The sequence below is a fragment of the Amphiura filiformis genome, chromosome 2 (assembly GCF_039555335.1).
Source record: "Amphiura filiformis chromosome 2, Afil_fr2py, whole genome shotgun sequence".
NCBI lineage: Eukaryota > Metazoa > Echinodermata > Ophiuroidea > Amphilepidida > Amphiuridae > Amphiura > Amphiura filiformis.
Genome location: NC_092629.1, coordinates 65,810,880 through 65,833,132, shown reverse-complemented (window position 1 = coordinate 65,833,132; position 22,253 = coordinate 65,810,880). Strand labels below are relative to the sequence as shown.

At 38.6% G+C, this 22,253-nt stretch overlaps 1 protein-coding gene across 1 annotated transcript; it reads left to right on the top strand.

The window, feature by feature from the left end:
* The first annotated feature begins 17,008 nt into the window (after positions 1 to 17,008).
* Positions 17,009 to 20,782, top strand: LOC140142291 (uncharacterized). The gene has a single exon (XM_072164261.1). It carries the CDS (start codon positions 17,009 to 17,011, stop codon positions 20,780 to 20,782), a length of 3,774 nt encoding a protein of 1,257 aa, XP_072020362.1.
* Positions 20,783 to 22,253: the final 1,471 nt, after the last annotated feature.

Sequence of the window (22,253 nt, the reverse complement as noted above, 5' to 3'; positions counted from 1 at the left end):
AAAACCTTAATTCTTTCATCAAAAAGAAATGAAAATGACCAAAAAAACCGGATCCACCTGTACGCCTATAAAATGGGCACAGAAATTTGTCTCAAATATGAATGAATTTTAAGAAACATACCGGATATGATGAACCAATGACCTGACGCCATGATAGCAGGATCTATTAGTTGTTTTATATACAATGCATATACCGTGTTGTCATAATACCAATATTTGGCATAATATATAACGACTAATATTTAGTATTGTAAATATGCAGTTCATATGCACAAACGAACACTGATCTTTATGATATTCAGGTTGTTGTACATCTCATATAACATGTCATATAGGAGGTCATATGTGTTGACCTTCTCCTATTGTATTTGTTCATCTGTGTATGGAGAGGATTAGCGCCATTAAACGCCATTAAAACTCCATCAGTATTAGGGCGTAGTTCAGTGAACTCACCAGATTGCTATTCCAAGTACTTTGATAAATACAGATAATATGTATTGATGGGTCGAGGCGATTGCATTGAAAACCTAATACATTATTCATAACAGTTACGTAATCAATCGATAGTGCGGACACTTTTCATTTGCAAACCACCAAAATTCGTGATCTTTTAGCGTTGGAGAAGAAACCACGTGAATAGAGTGCCCTCTCAAGAATATCAACTCTCTGATGATACTACCCGACCAGGGGAGCTTCGCAACTACTCTGCAGTACTCATTACAAGTCAAGAGGCTGGTGTGCAAAGCCTTACTGTGACCTACCCATAATGCATAATGGGGAGTACCGGGGTCTCAACCTCAAACCAACTAACATCTCACCAGTCATAAACAACACGCCCATTATTTCTGATAATGGTCTGTTTCTCACCCTTTATCTACTACTTAATTTCACTAAAGCATGTTTATGGCTGGAAAGGTCACGGTGAATTTACCATGGACGAAACTGCACTATGGGATTCACACCAAAAATAGGGATGTTTTCAAAATTGCATGTAACTTCAATGGCACAAAACTTGCCAGAAATAGGGAGGTTGCCAAATTTGGGGGTCAAAATGGACAAAAATGTTTACAAAAATAGGGAGCCTCCCTCTAAAATAGGGAGAGTTGGCATCTCTGCCATGGGCAAGTGCTCCCATACTCCTCAGCTACGTCCCTGCATCCAAGTTATAAAAAATCTACTCTGGTCGTTTCAACAATCTGTTAACATGGTTAAGTTTACTGTCATTGCGTATTTTGAAATGGTTGACGTTTTAATGATCCCCGATTCCCGGTCAGTATTTTAGCTGTGTCACGTGCATGACGCTGGTGGGTACCAGCCAAACAGAAAAAACCACGATCGCCGATAACGATGTGATGTGGGACTTACATATGATTACACAGAGATGTTTCATGCCAAAATTTGACCATTTCTAGGCCAGTTGGCCCTACTTTGTCTGCGCTATGTGAAAAAGGACAGTCTTAAGTAACTATACGTGCAATGCTTTTGATGTTTTGGGAGACTTGGAGGGATCCTAATAAAAAAATGACGGAGCCTATTCTTGACTGTGTAATATTCCTTCAGCACATAATATCGTACGGTAACAGTCTTATACGATGGACAGATAGTATCAGTTTGTGAATGAGGACATCGTATAAGTTCCTTGTACTACTACCATTTTGTAAATACTAAATATTACTTCGGATTTCTGGGCAGGGAATTATGAACGAAAATCAGTCTCCTCAACAGCTACTTTGGTTTCGCGTCATACACATTCTGTGAAAAAGCGAACCACACTAACTGCTGAGGAGACGGAACGCCGTATATAGTTATACAATTCCAAGATGGACGAAGTGGGCTATTTAGCTCAATCGGTAGGCGCATTATGTTTTACCCGAGAAATACCCGGTTCAAAACCCGGTATCGGAAGGGTTTTTTTTCCTCTCCATTTTTTACCAAAACTTTTTTATATTCATTTGAAATGTACATATTGCAAGGGGAAATATATTTTGTTTCCTTTTTTTCTGAAACGGTACGAAAAAAACAAATATTTTCCGTTCAATACGGGCCGGGCATTGTACAGCATTGTCGTCATACGAACGGGAATTGTTGTTGTTGTTGCTTGCCTGCCCAGAATGCAATTCACGTATACCAAGGTATTTACGCTGTAAATGCTCTCGTTTTCTCACAAAGCTGAATAAAGGGGGCGATATTTGATATTATTATGTAATTTTCAAGACAATCCATATCCAAAACCAATAGGGTTACCCCTCCTTTAAGGCAAAATATAAATATCACATGAAGGCAATGTTTGTATAAAAGGTCACATCTGACTTACTTCGCATGCAAATGACTTTAAAAAGAGAATGACAAGTGGATCGAACCCAGTTACATGCCTAAAATGGGATATTTGAGTAATATTATTCTAAATATGATATATAAGGGTCCACTAATATTTACGTCCATAATTAAAGGCCTATTCAGTGAAGGTGTAAAAAATTAACATTATTTGTAAATTGCATAAGAGTGAAGGATAAGTCATTAAAATTGTCATAGGTAGGCCTACTAAGTATTTTTGCTATGCAAAACAACGAGAAACGGCAGTATTAACCAAGTTCAAATTCAATTCAATTTGAAATTACAGATTCATGTAAAATGTCTCATTTTGTTTGTTGGCTTAACCACTTTTCAATTTTTGAAGAACTTTGTATTGAGTCAAACTATTTAATTGTAACCTATACTTTGATCAGCTCGTAATCGGCGGGCCTTATAACATCGCGGATTAATATCAAAATTTTATTTTGAGAATTTTCTTGTGACAAAATCTTGTATGGACTATATACCCCTTAAGGCTCGGTAAATTTTGGTGTGTGTGTGGGGGGGGGGGGGTGGCCTAGCAAACTTAGGACATTATTATTCTTAATCAAACAAGACGGGGTAATAACAGTTTTATTGATAACTTTATCATGTAAATGTTGAAGAAGCAGCTTTTTATGTGAATAAGTCAAATTGGTGCTTTATTTTCCATGTTAACACCAACTGCCTTTAATACTACCCAATCCATCGACAAATTTATGTTTCATTGTCAGTTATTCATTTTAAAGTAATGGTGAACATGAATAAATGTTTCTTTTTGCATGTTTCAATCAAATCTTTGAAATGTTGATTAAAACAATCCCTCCATTGCCACATGTATTGCCGTTGTTATTTATTCATATCCAAAGAATAGTGACGAAATAAGATTGTAACTATTGTTTCCCAATAAAATATGCAATTATCATATTTGAATGCCACCTACACTATTATGTATACCATTTATATTTTACATAGCCCTGTGTACCTGGTCACTGGAGAGAGAAATCAAACCCCCTCAGCGTGCTAGCCATATTGCCTGCAGTCCTCATAATGGAGATCTAGTACACTGTGGCTACCTGAGCAACAAGATTGACATTCATGATAGTGATGGCAAGTACAAGATGTCATTTACACTTACAGATCAAGACTCTAACAAACCAATACGTGTTGTTGATATTTGTGTATCACCACAAGGAGACATCTTAGTAGTAGGGGCTAAATCCAAATTCATACACGTGTTTGATAAGCATGGCAAGTATCTTCACTGCTTCAACACCTTAACCCCAAGGTGAAGATGAAAACACACATGTTGACCTGCAGTGTATTGCAATAGATAGGGAAGGGAATGTATTGGTGGGTGATAGGAAAAGAGATATCATAACAATTCATACATATCCTGATGGTAGGGTGGTCAAGAAGATCAAATGCTCAATTGGTTATGATTATCCAAGTATGGTTGTCAATAGTAAGAATCAAATCCTGATTCATTCCCGTCAAGGTTCAGTATACAGTAGGGTAGTAGCAATAGATTACTCAGGTAATGAGGTGTTTAGCCTCAAACCCAAGATAGATGAGGATGTGACATCAGAGTCTATGGTGACAGGTAGGGCAGTATGGCCAGGTGGGATAGTGTGTGATGATGACGATATCATATATATTGCAATGATGGTATCCATGGAAGAAAACACTGGTCACATTCATGCATACAGCCCTACAGGTACATTCCTACAATGCATAGCCAAGGGATTGTACTATCCACGTGATTTGTCCATGACACCTGATGGCTCACTGGTGCTTGCTAATAGTACCACAATCCAAATCTACAGCCCCAAGTGAGGTGCATCATGCCATTGATCCCCACATACATCATTCATGCCCATATCATTAACCTGGTGAACCCATATCTGTGTATTTTATATCTTCGATGGAAGTGGGAAGAAGAAGCCAATGTACTGTGAACACTGTCAAATAACCAAGGGGTCCAAAATGTTGACCTTTTTCAGAAAAAAAACAAGTAATAATTTTCATGTCAAAAGTGAACCTTAAAGCCCAAATATGTGATTTGCTCCACGGTGGTCATGAGTGTTGCCTTCAATTTTTCTTAAATAAAATTTCAACTTTTTGCATGATTGTAATTTGTAATGCCCAATGGTGTACTAAAATACCTAGCCTGAAGTGCTTTAATTACAGTAAAATTTTTAGAAGTTTTAAGATACTAAAACTGGTGATCCTCGGTTGTATTCTCCAATTCACCCATTGAGCTCCACAGTTAAACCTCTAAATGTATTTTTTTTCATTGTACCTCAATAACAAAATCATACATTATGGCTTTAAGTGGGTGATAACTATGTGAATTTGTCCAGAAATATATATTTTACAAAGGACTTTTTGGTAGATTGGTGATGTCTCTCCCTCACCCTGTGTGAACAGTATATACCATTTGATTTTAGGTCATTTATGCATATTATGTAAGATTACGCCACTGGTCAAAATCAAAAATTATTTACTGACCTGACATTTTCAACAATCTTGGACGATGTCCATCTTCAGAGTGATGTTTATCAATCCAACTTCTGTCACCAATAGAGGGTGCACTAGCACTCAGAAGAAGATTGTATATATGTGATTAAGATAATGTGGGGATCGCTTTGAAACAAGACAAAGTAGCCCAAATAAAAGGACTTTACTCTCCAAAGAAAACAACGGGTCAGTGCATAATCCAAATCAAGGATTACGTACCATGCCGTTCAACAGAATTATGTTATCAAATTTGTTTCTTGTCATTGTGTTTGTATATATTATAATCATGTTAATCAAGTTATCAGTTGGAAAGATTCCCAAGTCCTTGAGAAGGAATGAAATGAGCCCGCCATATTCGATCTTGATTAGGAAGATAGCTCTGAACACTATAAACAGGGACGAGGGACACGTTATCTTCATCACGTATACGATCCTTTTCTGTGTGCCAGAATAAGAATAAGAATACATCAACTCGATTGTAAGTTTTGACAATTTTATTTTATTTTACATATTGATTGATAGCTATTGATAATATTATGTATATAAATTTGGGCTTAAAACTTTTTACAAAAAACTTTTTTTTTTTTTTGAATTTTGAGAGACTGAAAAGTTCTACATGTATTATAAAAAGGTATTTTCCCTAATCATGCTTATTTTAGTAATGAAGCCACATCTGTCAATCTGCTTTAGTTCAGATTTTTGTGCAACATTTTTAGACAAAGTAGTGTTAAATTTATCTACACACTCTGATATTGATTGGGTTGTGATTTTCAACCCAATGCCTAATGTGTTCATTTCATTTGAAATTCATACTCCTCTATATGGAAGATATTTCCAGAATCGTCCACAGGGGTAGTGTGGATTTTAAATGGAATAGCCCATTATGTCTTGGTTTCACACTTTTTTAATTTGGCACAAGTGGATGAAATCTTGTCATTATCCGAATCATGTAATTGAGATTAGTAAATCAACATTATAGGTATTTTACGTAATTCTTTGCCAAGCTGGAACTTACATGTTGTGTCCATGTAGCGTACAGGGCTGGAAAAATGTTTATTTCAAGGGAAGCCAAGCCAAATTTCACTCTAAATACAGCAACATTTTCCATTATGTAAGGCACGTGCATTCCATCTTCTAGAGGGTGTTATAAGCAGGTGTGTTCAGGGCCGGATTTACTTTTTTGGGGGCCCCAGGCCAGGCCAAAATTTGGAGGCCCCAAACTCAGCGTGAGGAAGGCATGTGCACTCAAGTGACAAAGTTTTGGTTTTCTAATAGAGAGCCGAGGCTACTATAATATCGAGATTGGCGGCGGAAGAGGGACCAGCAAATTTTCCTACGATTTTATTAGGACATTTGCGCGCGAAAAATCCAATTTCAGCCCAAAATGAAGGTGGAAATTGTTATTTAAAGGGCCAATGCGCGCGAAGCGCCCAAAATTTTGCTATTTTACTTAATTTTGTTCCCAAATGGTGTTTCCAGGCAAAAAATGAAATAAACACAGGGCAATTTGGGGTCCCCATAAATTTGGGAGCCCTGGGCCATCTGGTCCAATGTAAATCCAGACTTGGGTGTGTTTATCATGGAGCTACAGGCATGCTGAGTATGCTATCTTGGCTAAGAATGATATAAAATGCATATATCCTTAAATATAATGCATTATTGTATTTTAAATTCTGAAAGTTTACAGTATCATACCTGGATTCGTAATTATTGTTATATAGGAGATACAAATACAATTGTATATATTAATTGAATTAATAAAACATAAAACAATTGATTGTCAACCTGCATAATTAGCTCAATAAAAGTATAATAAAGTGAGAATTGTGATAATTTTCTTCTGTATGACTTAATTCATGTGTACAGGTCTTAGTACACTAACAACTTTCGTGTTATAATTCAGGATGTCAAAATTCTGAAAAATAACATCATTTTCTGCACCCATGCGAAAAATTAAAATTTAACGGAAATCGTACATTCAGGCTTTAACAGTGGAATACAAAATTTCGTAAAGCAGGCAGTGGTATCCGGGAGTGATATAGACCCAGATTGAATGAATTGAAAATAACGATGTACGTGAAGCAGTGGTATCTGTTCGAATTAAGCAATTTTTTGAGGTTGTCCGCCGGACAACCTCAAAAAATATTTTGGTTGTCCGAAAATATTTTTGGTTGTCCGAAATTTTAATGAACTTTTTAAGCTTAAATTTGCAAGTTTAAAAACAAACTCACCTTGTTGTTAATAAAATATCAAATATATCCAGGAAAATACAGGTTGTAGGCCTATGTTCATCAATTATTTATCATCAATAAATCCATGTTTGTGCCGTATTTTATGTGTAAAAGAATTCATGATTGTTTTCAAGAAGTCAAGATTTTAATATGTACGCAATAATCTGCATTGAAATATACCTCATTAATTATTCATGAGCTCATCGGGAAATCCCTCGAAGAGACAATGGGTGTTTTGAAACTGATCTGATCTGAATATTTTTTATGCACATTATCATTGCCTCGTGTGTCTTGAAACTTATAATAATATCATCATCAGTAATCACTTAGCAACGGTCAGAGGTCAGATTTTTTGCCTGGGTTTTTGCTGACAGCCAGTTTTTCTTTAGACATGATTTTACTATTGCAAGAGCTTGACAGATTCGGAAACCATGCTAGCCCTCGACCGATCGTGTGTCAAAATGCCCAAACCAGCTGTTTACATTTACCGATGCACATGGCCAGGGTTGGGTATTGATAAAATACTGGCTACAAATTATGGGTGTTTTTTACTACATTGGTCATGATTTCTTCTGAAAATTTCAAGATAATAATGCAATGCATTTTATATTAAGCTTATTCAGTAACAGTGGTGCACATTTTATGGTTGTAACTTGTAATCCAGACTTGTAATCGAACGCAAAGGACTGAACTTCCCCCGATGCATAAACTTTTTTTTTCCGGTATCGAGGGGCTCGATAAAGTAAACAGATAATGGCTGCGGTTGAGTTTCGCAGCTCATGGGTTGTGGAACCACGTTTAAATTCATGTTTATTTTATTCAAAAATAGTTTCACATTTTAAATATTACCATCGGCTAAAAGATACTCGTACAAAAGGTGAGTTTTGGCTACAGATTTATGGTTGTCCGGCGGACAACCGAATCAGTATTTTTGGTTGTCCGGGGACTTTTTTAGTTGTCCCGGGCGAACGGACAACCAAAATTTCGAACGCTGAATTTATTATTACCAAGATCAGACAAAATAATGCCAATATCACGCAAAATAAAGTGAAAAATAGATTTTAAAAAAGACCAAAAATATCGACTATGGCATAGTCTTATTATATTCTATATATAAGGAAGCAATATTAAAGGCCTATTCATACTCCATAATACTCGTCATTTAATATTCGTTCAACAAGTATGTTATTCAATCTGTTTCAATTCAATTTCATCAAATGTTTGATCACGAATAATCATCTATATTTGACGTCGAATGTTTGCTGGAAATATCAGTGTGACCTGTTTTTACAAAATCAATGGGAACTAATCATTCGATTTTATGGGTTCAAGGTTGTTTTACCTCAAATAAAAAGTATGAACTAGGCCAAATAGCGCGCGATGTTTTCTTTATTATCTTTGTCATGTTCGAGGTTCGCTGCACAATTTTTGACATGAACTTGAACTATGTAAGATGTAGCACCTAATGCATAAGGAAGTACGTATATTTTATTTACCAATGCAATCATGTCACAATTCACTGTACAATCTAACACAACTCGTGATCAGCGGTAGATAATACAGAGTTAATTGACGTGAGTCATAAGTATACTTTTGAACAGGTACATATTTCTGCTATTTGTACGGCATGTTTCTTTGCTATATTTTGCGCCATTTCAACGTTGAAAGTATCCCGCTTGTGTCTTATTGGTGTAATTGTAAAGTGAAATTAGTTCTGCATATGAAAGTAAACCGTGACCGTGTTCTTTTATGATAGACTGTTGTAAGTTAAATCTTTTCTCATTTTCTAGTGTTACGTACATTACATTACGTATTTTATAGTGCCGCACAAAAACAGGAAATATTATGTTCATCCTAACTATATGTGGGGTTTATATTTTTCATAATGCATAATAAACATAATGCACTACTTGGTGGTACCTAAATCCAAAATGGCCGCTTCTGCAGCAGGTGAAATTTTCAAAGTTTGCAAATCTAAATGTAAGGATTCAGAAAAGTACATAGTTTAGTTTAGTTTAGTTTAGTTTAATATGTATTAACGTCACACTCTCACATAGAGACCAGCCAATTCTGGCTTATGAGTGACAAAACAATAATATACAATATAAAAATATAGCACATAAATAATACATATAAATAGCACATAATAATACATGTAAATATAGTCAAGGTTTTTAAAAACAATAACATATATTATGTACAGTTCTTGAAAGAGCATTTTAAAAAACAGAATAGTTTGCCATATCTCAGATGGTTTGTTACCTTGATAACACAGCAAAAAAGATCAAATTCTATTTTGTGACGTTACCTTTGTAATAAAACATCCAAAGTAATGCAACTTTTCTCAATTTAATCATTTGGATTTGGATTTGGAAGATACCTTCTCTTAAATAACAGTGTTGCGAACCACCAGCATACATAACTCGATGTAGAGAGTCTTTCCTATTCAGAGGAAATATTGCAATTACACACCTTATTGCCTTTTAACAATAACCATTGACACTAGCACATATCAGAGAAGATGTAAGAAAAGGAGGGAGAACATAATTATATCCTTGAGATAATCCCGTAGGTAATCCTGTTGCGCCTATTGATAGTCCTTTATTCTCAAGTGGTGGGTTAACCAACAATTAACAATGAGAGGACATTCCTGAACCTCGTTCAGTTGAGGATGATTTGAAGTGACCGCCAATTTTGACCATTTGATATTTAATACCAGCAATGTGAAAAAAAAAAAAAAAAAAGAAATAATGTAGTGCCAAAATAATGTACCCTTTTACGGAAGGAGCAAAGTTTAACAAGTTATAACTCCGCTTCTGCAGTACGAATGTCAGCGGCGAATGCCAGGTTATTATTTCCCAGTCTTTAAAATAATTGCAGGCAGAGGTGGGAATCGATCTCGGTACCTCCCGGTTAAACAGCACTGTGCAAAACCACTAAGCCAACTAAATATCTGTTGGGAGATGTGTGACATTAATCATTGATATTGCTTAATGGAACAAATCGCGGAATTAAATCAGTAATAAAAGAAGTAGATTCTTATATAGCGGTCAAATTGGATAAACGGGGAAATATTTGTCCCTGCTCTAAAGAAAATATAGGTTAGAAAATTATCAAATAAATTTAAATTAAAAATTGAGATTTTATATTTATTTATTTCACGAGGCGGCATTATCACAGACAAACACTGTATAATAAGCTAAAAACTCGACCCTCATCACTAGATGCTGTCATAGCTCAATGGTAGAGCATCAGACTGCCAATGTCAATATCGTTGGTTCGAGTCCTCCTGCCAGCAATGATTTTAATGCTACGCTACAATTTGTTTTTGTTTTTTCGTTTATTTATTTATTTATTTATTTTTGAGTTTGAGTTTGCATCATACATGTCATCATCATAAAAAAACCCATTCTATGTATACCTGACGCCGGCAACTAGACTACAATACAAAAAATAGTATCACATCTTTCCTGCTCAATATAATACTTGCAAATAGATCATAGTTTACTAATCTAATCCTGTAATATAGACCTGTTATATCACCTGTAATATAGGTGACCATTGTTTACATGGTTTGTTATGGTAGGGATTATTGTCCGATCTCTGTAATGTAATGTAAATGAAGCATATTGATATGCAGGAAGAATCGATCAGGGCGCTATCTATTAGGGAAAGATAAACACTATTCAAAATATCAATACACAAGAAGAAAGGTATGTACAGATTTGTAATTGAGTCATGCATGATTTAACAGAAGGTTCTTTCCAAAACCCAAACGTAATGTTCATTTTCACCGTCTACTTGATAGTTCCTGGTTCGACACCGGGCCGTTATACATAATTTATTTTGGATTTTTTTTTACTATGGTCTTATGCATTACATGTACACATTATGAACAAAAAAGTGCATACCCATTTTATTATCCAATGGCTTGAATTCCAACTATTTTTCTACTAAAAGATACTATAGTTTGAAAGAAACGTCTAAAAGTGGATAGGAGCACAGAGGCAGAGCTGGGCTTAAATTACCAATTCTATCAGGGGAAACACTCGTCCCTTCTCCCCGTAGCTACGCAAAGGACTGTAACCCTGGAGCTGATAAAGTTCTGTCTAGACTCAACCCAACTCCTGACCTGGAGGGGCACTAAATTTTTATAAAAATAATGCTTCGGAAATAAAATGTAGCTAATATTGGTGTGAATTCAAAATTCAGCATAATAAAACGTAATAGTTCATTTAGGGAACTCCAAAATTTGAATTAAAGGAATTGAAGTAAGAGTCTTGATGAAAGGTTAAAGCGGGACATAATTGAGTGGCCCAGTATAAAAAACGGCCCATGGCACATTTTTGAAAAATAGAGGGCGCTGTTGAAAAATGTCAAAGGTCACCAAAGGTCATCCATACAAACATAACACATCATGAATGTAACTCGGGAATGTTGCCAATTTAATCTTTTAAGCATCAAATTTCTTATGTATTTTATTGAACATTTGTACATTTACAGTGCCGATTTCTCCCAATGACGAAAAATGTGCCATGGGCCGTTTTTATACTGGGCCACTCAATTATACCAGTGCCCCAATAATCATTCAATCTAAAACAAGATATTCCTGAAAAAAATTGGTGTCAGTTCCAATTTACAATGTAATTATTATTTGAATGTAATGTTAAAAATGGTTCCGAAAAATGGCCAAAAGCAATTCGACAAATAAAAAAATAGGCAAATGTGGTGACTAATTTGCATATCTTGCGACAAAAATTGCATCGGATCTTACGACTGCCGCTTACCACAACCTCATCAAGTTACATCCCTATACGTCTCACCAGTTCGAAATGGCCAAAAAAAACCACCCCCAAAAAAAAAAAAAATTTTAAGTTAAATATGCAAATTAGCTACCTAATTTGCGCCAAAAATTGCATCAAGTCTTAGGGCAGCCACTTACCACAACCCTACCAAGTTATACCCCAATACACCTCACCAGCTCCGTGAAACTGCCGCTTACCACAACCTCATCAAGTTATATCCCTATACGCCTCACCAGTTCTTCGAAATGGCAAAAAAAAAACCAAAAAAACTATTTTAAGTTAAATATGCAAATTTGCATTTTTTTCTACGCCAAAAATGCATCAAGTCTTAGGGCAGCCACTTACCACCACCCTACCAAGTTAAACCCAGATACACCTCACCAGCTCCGAGAAACTAACCTGGAAGCCAAAGGCATTTAAAAACAAAGTTCACACAATACAAATGTATAAGACCCCATTATAGCATAAGGCAATTTATAAGTCATTTTAAATGATTTTAAATGTGACGTATACAATTTGTCTATAACACAGGGAGATATAAAATGTAGGGATTTGGGTACTTTTTGAAGGATTTTGACCTTTGTTTTTGTTTGTCTGTTTACCCCTGGGTCGCTGAAACAAAGAATTATATTAATTAAATCATCTAATTTATAATTAATAAAGGACAAAGAAGGATAAAAGAAAAAGTATGCTTCATTTAGTTAAAACAATAGTAACATCCCTGTTGTGTACAAAAATATAACTCTCAGGGAAATGTTGAGTATGTAAATTAAATGGTACAGCCAAAATGCCAATGGGTACATGTAATTTAACTAGAACAGCCTTAAATTGATATCGATATTAACATTGACGTCACAGATTCGATTTGTCACGTGATCGTCAAACCTGTACTAAAGGTGTCAGTTCTGCAGGAACTGACACAAAAATGGGTAATGGTGAATCGAAGAGACGAGGACACATCGACAAGGAAACATATTGATCAAAGATCAATATATGATACCTTGAAAATATATGATACCTTGAATATGAAAAACTGGAAAGAAAGAGAGCAGGTACACCAACTTGACGTAGGGAAACAAGTACAATACAAAGTAGACGGTACACAGGGGAGGGGGTCAGAAACAGCAAATGCAGGCATTAAAAGAAGGTGAAGTTCGATAGCCAAATATTACCAGTTCCAAGGACGACAGAAGTGCTAAACCTGTAGAAATAACATGAATGAATGGGAATACAAAAGTGCACAAGAACAAGTGATGAAAATCGCTGTGAACATACACATATACGATAAATCAAACAACCTATGTAGGCACAAAAACAGGCAAAGTTCGTTGGCCAAAAATTGCCAATTTCAGAGCCCACATAAGTGTCAGGAAAACAGTACAAAAGTACACTGGAATTGATGAATATCACTGTGCACGTAGCAACAAAATATAAAAGCAAACAACGAAAACTACATGCTGTAGTTTAAAAACAAATTCATGTCAAAAACTGAAGGCAAGTTCAAGGCATTCTCATACAATAATTATGCTTACTTCACGCGTTTCAGCTGTTCTCTTTCACCCGGGGGGCCACTGGTCATTGACAAGGGGGTGTTGGTGCCAATTTCTGGTTGTGCGCCCCTAATTTAGGCTCATTTGCATATTTGATAGATCGATACAAGTTCGATTGATTGGCCACTCGTGAATTGGAGCAAGCTGTATTTACCTGGATCTCTTACTAAGTTTTAACCTACAAAAGACCTACAAATTGCCTACAAATAGCTACAAATACTGAATCCTGAGACTTTGTGTTGCTGTTTCTACATTAAATGAAAGATGAAAGATACATGCATCGTCCAGTTGAGTAATTTGGCAGTATGAGAAGGAGTTAAAACGAGAGGTGAATTTTAGTTTACCGGTAATTACATAGGCTTGCTCGGTAGAGAAATAATGCTTCAAAAAGGCTCTACATTCAAGTTAAAACTTACGAAGAAAATGAGAAATTCACAAAGAAGGATTTTGCCCAAGCGTGCTGGTTACCTATAAATGAACTAAGGACATCTTCTAGAAACTAAATATCATCCTATTTGCGTCGAAATAAGGCGCTTTGGTCCTCAAATACGCCGATAAAGTGGATAAGCTTAAATTGTTTTTGATGGAAAAAAGTTTTCATGAACTGACAGCCACATGTGTATGGGTCACGCTCGATTTTCCCTAGAGTTATAGAGGGCGCTGTTGTGGTGTTGTGCGGCCCAGACGGTGTTGGACAAGAAGGAAATACAAGACCTGTACCTAGTCAACTACTGCAAGATTTATCATAAACAGTCTTGAATCTACAAAAATGGCTGGCAGCAAAGATGGTAGTGGAAGTGATGTATATGGGGCTGTTGGTGGTGAATTGCTACTAGAAGATAGGCCAGCAGAGCAACTCCCAGAAAGGAAGAGAAACATTAAAGAAACCAGGGCCGACTATGGACGGTTGAGGGTGCCGTGGGATACCCACAGTGAGATAAGTCATCATGAAAAGGTGGAAAGGTGGCGTAGTAGTATGACTTACGGCCATGACGAATCGAAACCTACTAGCCCTACTCTAAGACCAAGAGACTTCATTGCAAGAGACTCAGATCGTGCCTCACAATGTTCAGCATCAAAGTCAATAAGGAGCCATGCATCTAGTCGTGCATCTAGCCGCGCATCAAGTAGATATTCAGAAAGAGTTGACCGCAAAGGCCACAGTCTTGAAAAAAAAAGGCATGAAATGGAGGAAAATATGAGAGAATTACAAAGGAAATTAGAAGATGAAGCATATAAACAAGAGCAGATGCAAATACAGGTAGAGTTAGAAGCAGCAAGAGCTGTTACAAAGTTATATGAAGATAATTACTACACAGAAAGAGATAGTGTCTCGGATAATGATACCGGTAGTATGACGGCTGAAAGCATCGCCCAAGCAATAATAAAAGCAGCAGAGGTACAAACAGCACGTAGTTCTAGGCAACCAGTTTCTGAACAAAAGATTCAACCAGTGCAAGTTTCGCATCAACAACCAGTGAAAATTCCATCGCAAGAACTAGAGACATTTGCGCAGCAACAAATGGTGAAAACTCCCCCACAACAATTAATGAAAACCCCATCAGAACTACAACCAGTGAAAAACTCACTACAACAAGAACAGGTAATAAGACCACCACCTACACAACAAAATGGTAAAGACCAGAGCGTAGCGGGCCTGGTAGAACAACAATCACCACAGGACCAGACTCACAACATGTTGAATCTGGTACAGCATTTGCCACCGCAAGACAAGATTAATAGCGATGTGGATGCGATACAACAATGGCCACAGCAGGACCAGATTCATAGCAACATGGATATGGTAAAACAACAGCCACCGCAGGACAAGATTCATAGCGATGTGGATGCGGTACAACAATTGCCACCGCAGGACCAGATTCATAGTAACATGGATATGGTAAAACAATGGCCACCGCAGGACCAGACTCACAGTAGATTGAATCCGGTACATCAATGGCCACCGCAGGACCAGATTCATAGTAATATGGTAAAACAATGGCCGCCGCAGGACCAGACTCACAGTAGATTGAATCCGGTACATCAATGGCCACCGCAGGACCAGATTCATAGCAATATGGTAAACCAATGGCCACCGCAGGACCAGACTCACAGTATATTGAATCCGGTACATCAATGGCCACCGCAGAACCAAATTCATAGCAATATGGTAAAACAACAGCCACCGCAGAACCAGACCCACAGTAGGTTGAATCCGGTACATCAGTGGCTACCGCAGGACCACACTCACAGCAGGTCAAATCCGGTACAACAAGGGCAACCGCATGATCGGAGCACAATACATCTGGTAGAACAATATCAACCACAGGACCAGACACAAAGCATAGTGAACCCGGTGCAAATACAGCCACCGCAGGAAACAGGTTATGGCCCAACGAACCCAGTACAACAAAAGCTACCGCAGTATCCAAGTCAACTTACCGGTAGTGAAGATTACAAGAATCAAGTCATAAATAGAAACACAAGTACTGTGGACCAGAATCCATGGTTAGACCCCACACCTCAAGTCTCAGCCAACAGAATGAGTAGAGTGAATGACAATGTGGAAATAGAAGAAGATGATATAGGTGGAAGAGATAGAGAGGTAAAATGCGATGATAAGAAGCCACCGGTGTCATCTGAAAACCAAATGTTAAGTACCTTGGCATCAGCAATTCTGAAGCAAAGTAAACATGCATCATTACCTCAGAGAAAGATGAAGTCATATGATGGTGACCCCCTAGAATATTGTAGCTTTATTGAGTCATTCAGGTATTGCATAGAAGCAAAAACTGATAATGAGATGGATAAGTTGTATTTCTTAGACCAACACACCAGTGGTGAACCCAATCATGTGGTGAAAGGATACCTGAGCAAGGGCCCAAATGGGTTCAAAGAAGCAATGAAGCATTTGAAGAAGAAGTTTGGGGATAAGTTTGTGATAGCAGAAGCCTTTAAGAAAAAGGCTAGAGGTTGGCCAGAGGTAAAGCGTGATGATGCAAAGGCGTGGTCAAGTTATGCAATATTCTTGGGTGAATATTTAAATACCATGAAGAATTTGGAATGTCTAAATGAGATAGATCATTCAGCTACAGTCAAAGGTGCTGCTTGAGAAGATTCCTTACCCTATTAGACATCAATGGAGAATTAAAGTAGATACCATACAGGAAGTGGAAGGTCGCATGGCAGGGTTTCAAGATTACGTATCATTTGTGGAAAGGCAGATGAGAATTGTGTCTAATCCTGTCTATGGGAATATTCAAGGTACTACCAAGGAGAGTAAAATTCCACCATTCAAAGCCAACAAAAGCAGGATAAACTTCTCCACACATGCCACTGAGGATAGTAAACAATCAAGTGGTAATGATGCAAAGGAATCACCCCGAAATGGTGTTATGACTGTGATAACAAATCACACAACACATCAGATTGCAAAGGACTCCTCAAAAAACCATATGAAGAGAGAATTGCAGTGATAAAAAGGAAAGGCCTCTGCTTTGCATGCTTGAAGAAGGGTGTTCATCGGGCAAAGGATTGCAAGAAAAAACTGAAGTGTAGAACATGTATGAAAATGCATCCTACAATTTTACATAGAGAAAGGAAGCCAGATAACGCTGCTGATGCCTCCATGGCGTGTGGCCTTACGGGGGCCGGCGCAAGCTCTTTGCTGTCGGTGGTGCCAGTCACAGTGTATTCTCCGGACTCCGGAAGACAAGTTAATACCTATGCACTGCTAGACAGCAAGAGTACAGCAGTATTCTGTACAAAGAGCCTCCAATACAGACTGTCCGCCACAGGAGCAAAGACAAGGATTCGTGTGCAGACCATTAATGGTACTAAGTGCATAGACACTAACAAGATAGCCAACTTGATTGTCTCAGACATTGGTGGTGAAAATCGCATAGAACTACCTGACACATATATTCAGGATACCATACCTGTAACCAAAGATGACATCATAACAGGCAAAGATGCATTAAAGGCATGGCCATACTTACAAGAGATTAATATACCAGAGATGAAACCTAACGAGAAGGTAGAACTTTTGATAGGAAATAATGTCCCAAAGGCCATGGAACCAACAAGAGTAATTCAAGCCCAAGACAATGGGCCGTTTGCTTGTAAGACACAACTTGGGTGGGAAGTCCATGGTTTGACTACACAGACAGACAAAGTATCTGTGCACAGGATTAAGGTAGAGGAAAACATTCAGCAGCAACTGATAGACCTCTATAACCAAGACTGCACAGAGAGATCGGTAGATGACACCCCTCAACGATCACGTGATGATCGAAGATTTCTCGATATTGTACAAACGTCCATAAACCACACCAAGGGCCATTATGAGATGCTGCTACCTCTCCGGGACAAGCAAATGATCTTTCCCAACAACAGAGTCATGGCTGCCAATAGACTGGAACACCTGAAAAGGAGATTTCAGAAAGATGCGCAATTCAAAGCTGAATACGTCAAAGCCATGAATGAAACAATTGAGAATGGCTATGCAGAAGCAGTCCCAAATGACGACACACACACAGATGGTAGAAGGTGGTTTATCCCACATCATGGAGTTCGTCATCCAAAGAAACTCAAAATCAGAGTTGTGTTTGACTGCGCTGCAACATTCAGAGGAACCTCGCTAAATAAGCAACTGCTTCAAGGCCCAGACATGACAAACTCCCTTGTGGGTGTCCTATTGCGTTTTAGACAAGAGCAAGTAGCAGTGATGGCAGACGTGCAAGGGATGTTTAATCAAGTGAAGGTGTCGGAAGAATGCAGAGACCTCCTACGTTTTCTCTGGTGGCCCAACGGAGATACATCAAAGGCGATGAAAGAGTATCGTATGACTACGCACCTCTTTGGAGCGGTTTCATCACCAGCCTGCTCAAACTATGCCTTGAGAAGAACAGCTATAGACAACACTTGTTCTAAACCAGTGACAGAGACTATAAATAGAAACTTTTATGTTGATGATTGCTTAAAGTCTCTGACCTCAGATGAAGAAGCCATCACCTTAGTTGAGGATCTCACCTCAGTGCTGAGCAAAGGTGGTTTTAAGCTCACCAAGTGGGTGTCCAACAGCTCCCAAGTAATGAAAGTGATACCTGAAGAGGAGAGAGCAAGCGGAACGAAGTCCCTTGATCTTCATGAGCAAGGTAATACGCCTCCTGAGAGAGCTCTGGGAGTTCTTTGGTCACCTGAAACAGATAAGTTCAGCTTCAAAATAGAAGTGAAAGACCACAACATGACTAGAAGAGGGATACTATCAACAGTGAGTTCCCTATATGATCCACTCGGATTAGTGGCTCCCGCCATCTTGCCTGCACGGCTATTACTGCAAGACTTGTGCAAACTGCAACTTAGCTGGGATGATGAAATCCCTCAAGAATACCAAAGACAATGGAAGGACTGGATATCCGAGCTGCCAAAGTTAGAAAACTTTTCCATCGCCAGATGTTTCAAGCCTACAGGCTTTGAGAGTCCAAAGACAACGCAACTTCATCACTTTGCGGATGCCAGTACGGTCGGCTATGGAGCAGTATCGTACTTGCGTATGGTAAACAGTTCTGACGAAGTACACAGTCAGCTTCTCATGTCCAAGTCCAGAGTTGCACCACTCAAAAGGGTCACCATTCCTAGGATGGAGCTTACGGCAGCAACAGTTGCAGTAAGAATGGATAACATGCTGCGTAAAGAGCTGGAGCTTCCCATAGACCAGTCTGTGTTTTGGACAGACAGTACCACGGTACTTGGATACATTAGCAGTGAAGCTTCCAGATTCCAAACATTCGTGGCAAACCGGGTTGAGCTCATCAGAGAAGCAACAGATCCTTCCCAATGGCATTATGTTAAAAGTGAAAGCAATCCTGCTGACGAATGTTCACGTGGCTTGAAAGTACAGAAATTTCTCGATAACACTAGATGGATCAACGGGCCAGAGTTCCTGCAGGAGCCAGAAGACAAGTGGCCTGAAATGCCAAGACAAAGAAGCATTGACATAGATGATCCTGAAGTGAAGAAGCTAGTTATAAGCCATGCAACAGTGATAAAAGATTCAGCAATCGACAAACTGCTCACATACTACAGTTCATGGTATCGTCTAAGAAGAGCAGTGGCATGGATTCTACGAATCAAGAAACATCTTCGCTACAAAGTTAGACAGAAGAAATCAGAACATGTCAGTACAACACTGCAACAGAGTGGTGAAGACCACACAGACAAAGACGATGACAAATATGGAAGTCAAGTACGAGGCACCAAACCTTTGAATGCAAAGGACATACAAGATGCAGAAACAGCAGTGGTGAAATATGAACAATCCAAGGCTTTCCCAGAAGAGATCAAGATCCTGGAAAGACAGTCACTGGACCCTGCATCAGAAAATGGAAAGCTTGATAACTCACATGTGCAAAGATCAAGTTCTATCAAAAAGTTGTGCCCATTTCTTTTGAAAGGAGTGTTACGTGTTGGTGGACGATTGTCAAAGGCAGCCTTACCAGAGAACACAAGATACCCTATGATACTCCCAAAGTCATCACCCGTCACAGAGTTAATCCTGAGAGAAATACATGAAATGACAGGCCACAGTGGTCGTAACTACATGCTTCACATCCTGCGTAAGAAGTTCTGGATTGTAAATGCCAATAGCTGCACAAGAAAGATAGTAAACAAATGCGTATCCTGCAGAAAGTACAGCAGAAAAGCTGAAGTGCAACGCATGGCAGATCTACCCAAAGATCGTGTCACACCAGACCAGCCACCCTTCACAAATGTTGGAATGGACTTCTTCGGACCATTTTATGTGAGAGTAGGTAGATCATCTGTGAAACGATATGGAACCATATTCACATGTCTAACAACACGAGCCGTTCACATAGAGAAGGCTGAATCAATGGACACATCGGCATGCATCAATGCAATCAGGCGGTTTATCGCTCGACGAGGGCAGGTGAAGTCCATCAGGTCAGATAACGGCACAAATATGGTTGGTGCTGAAAACGAACTGCGACAAGAAATCCAGAAACTCAATCAAGCACTGATTCACAGTACTCTACTCCAGAAGAGCATAAATTGGATCTTCAACCCCCCTGCCGCATCACACCATGGTGGTGTATGGGAGAGGATGATTCGATCAATTAGAAAGGTACTGAACTCCGTCTTGCAAGAACAAGTTCTGACAGATGACAATTTACACACATTGTTTTGTGAGGTGGAAGGGATCTTAAACAGCAGACCCATTACAAGATCATCAGATGACATTGATGATTTAGAAGCTCTCACACCCAACCACTTATTGCTTCTGAAGGACAACCTATCTGGCCCCCAACCTCTCAGAAGATACTGATCAATATATAAGGCGCCGATGGAAACAGGTACAATATTTGGCCAATATCTTCTGGCGTCGATGGATAAGACAATACTTACCTCAGCTACAAGAAAGGCAAAAGTGGCTATCCCCGAAGCGCAATGTCCAAGTTGGGGACATTGTCCTTATAGTCGACGACACCCTACCCAGAAATACATGGAGAATGGGAAAAGTTATGGAAACTCTACCCGACAAGAGTGGATATGTCCGCCAAGTCAAGGTAAAGACTCAGGTGTCAACTATTCTGAGACCAATTAGCAAGATATGTCTGCTACTTGAAGCTGAAAACCCTGCAAAAACACCTGAACAAGCTCCAGGAACAGAAGAAACCGAGAATCAGCAAGACTTGACACCTGATAAACATGATCAGAAAGCGAATTCCAGTAATGCGACTGCGAGTAACCTGCGTCACAAGGGAACCAGAACCAGACCGCGTATCAAGCCAAGAGAACGTCTGGATCTATAATACATGTACAAGCAGCCACATCGCTGCAGCATGCCATGACTAATTCTGCCAGAAACAGACTACCTGTATGACATTGTGTATACATACCATTATAATGCAGTAAAATCTCACATGGAAGGACCTACCATTGTTAAAGGTGGATTTCAACTTGGATAACCACCAGAACCAGTGCAAGACACCAGAACCATTGTCAGCTATTATGAACTATTCTGAGCAACCTTATATTACAAAATATGGTGTACATGTAATTTCAAAGTACCACCATTAATTGTGGCAAAAACATTTATTGAGTGTGATGATGAAAGAAGAAGACGAAATAGATGAAAGGAACTGTGCATGCAAAATATAGCCAGCATGGCATAGTTCAAAGGCGAGCTTGAGGCGCCATACCCTCAGGATTCTGGGCAAATTGTCAAGTGATTTGTCCATGGGAAGGAAATGTCCCAAAAATGCTTAAGTTGCCACATACTATACACAAGCTGTATAGAATTGACTGAACATTTGAAAAGCTGAATGTTGCTCAAGCTGTGATATGGAGATTTGACTTGAATGCTACCAAGTGGGACACATTCTACCTGAGGAGCTGTAAAATCTGTTAAAAATGGATGAATTGAGTACAGAAGGACACATAAGGACAGCTGAATTAAATCTGCAGAGTGACAGAACATTTTATTGCTGTAAATGACGAGACTGTACATGTTTATCAGCTTCTATTATGGTTTAACGGATGTGGAACTGGCCTGCGCAATATGTGTTACCCAGGTGTAATCTGCGTTGGAACTTGGAACCTGTGTATAATTTGTGGACAATTTACAAGCCAGGATCATGCTTTATTATCTGGTATGGAGGATTCAAGACATTATTGGCATCCGTAACTAGTTGGGTGATTCTTGAATTTAAACTTTGCAGCTGTGCACCTGTAAATAACTGAAAATGGAACAAACATTTCTATGGCACATTAATTTGTGGAAATTTCCCCAGTGT

Coding starts and splice junctions, on each gene's coding strand:
- LOC140142291 (XM_072164261.1), top strand. CDS start 17,009: ATGCATCCTACAATTTTACATAGAGAAAGGAAGCCAGATAACGCTGCT.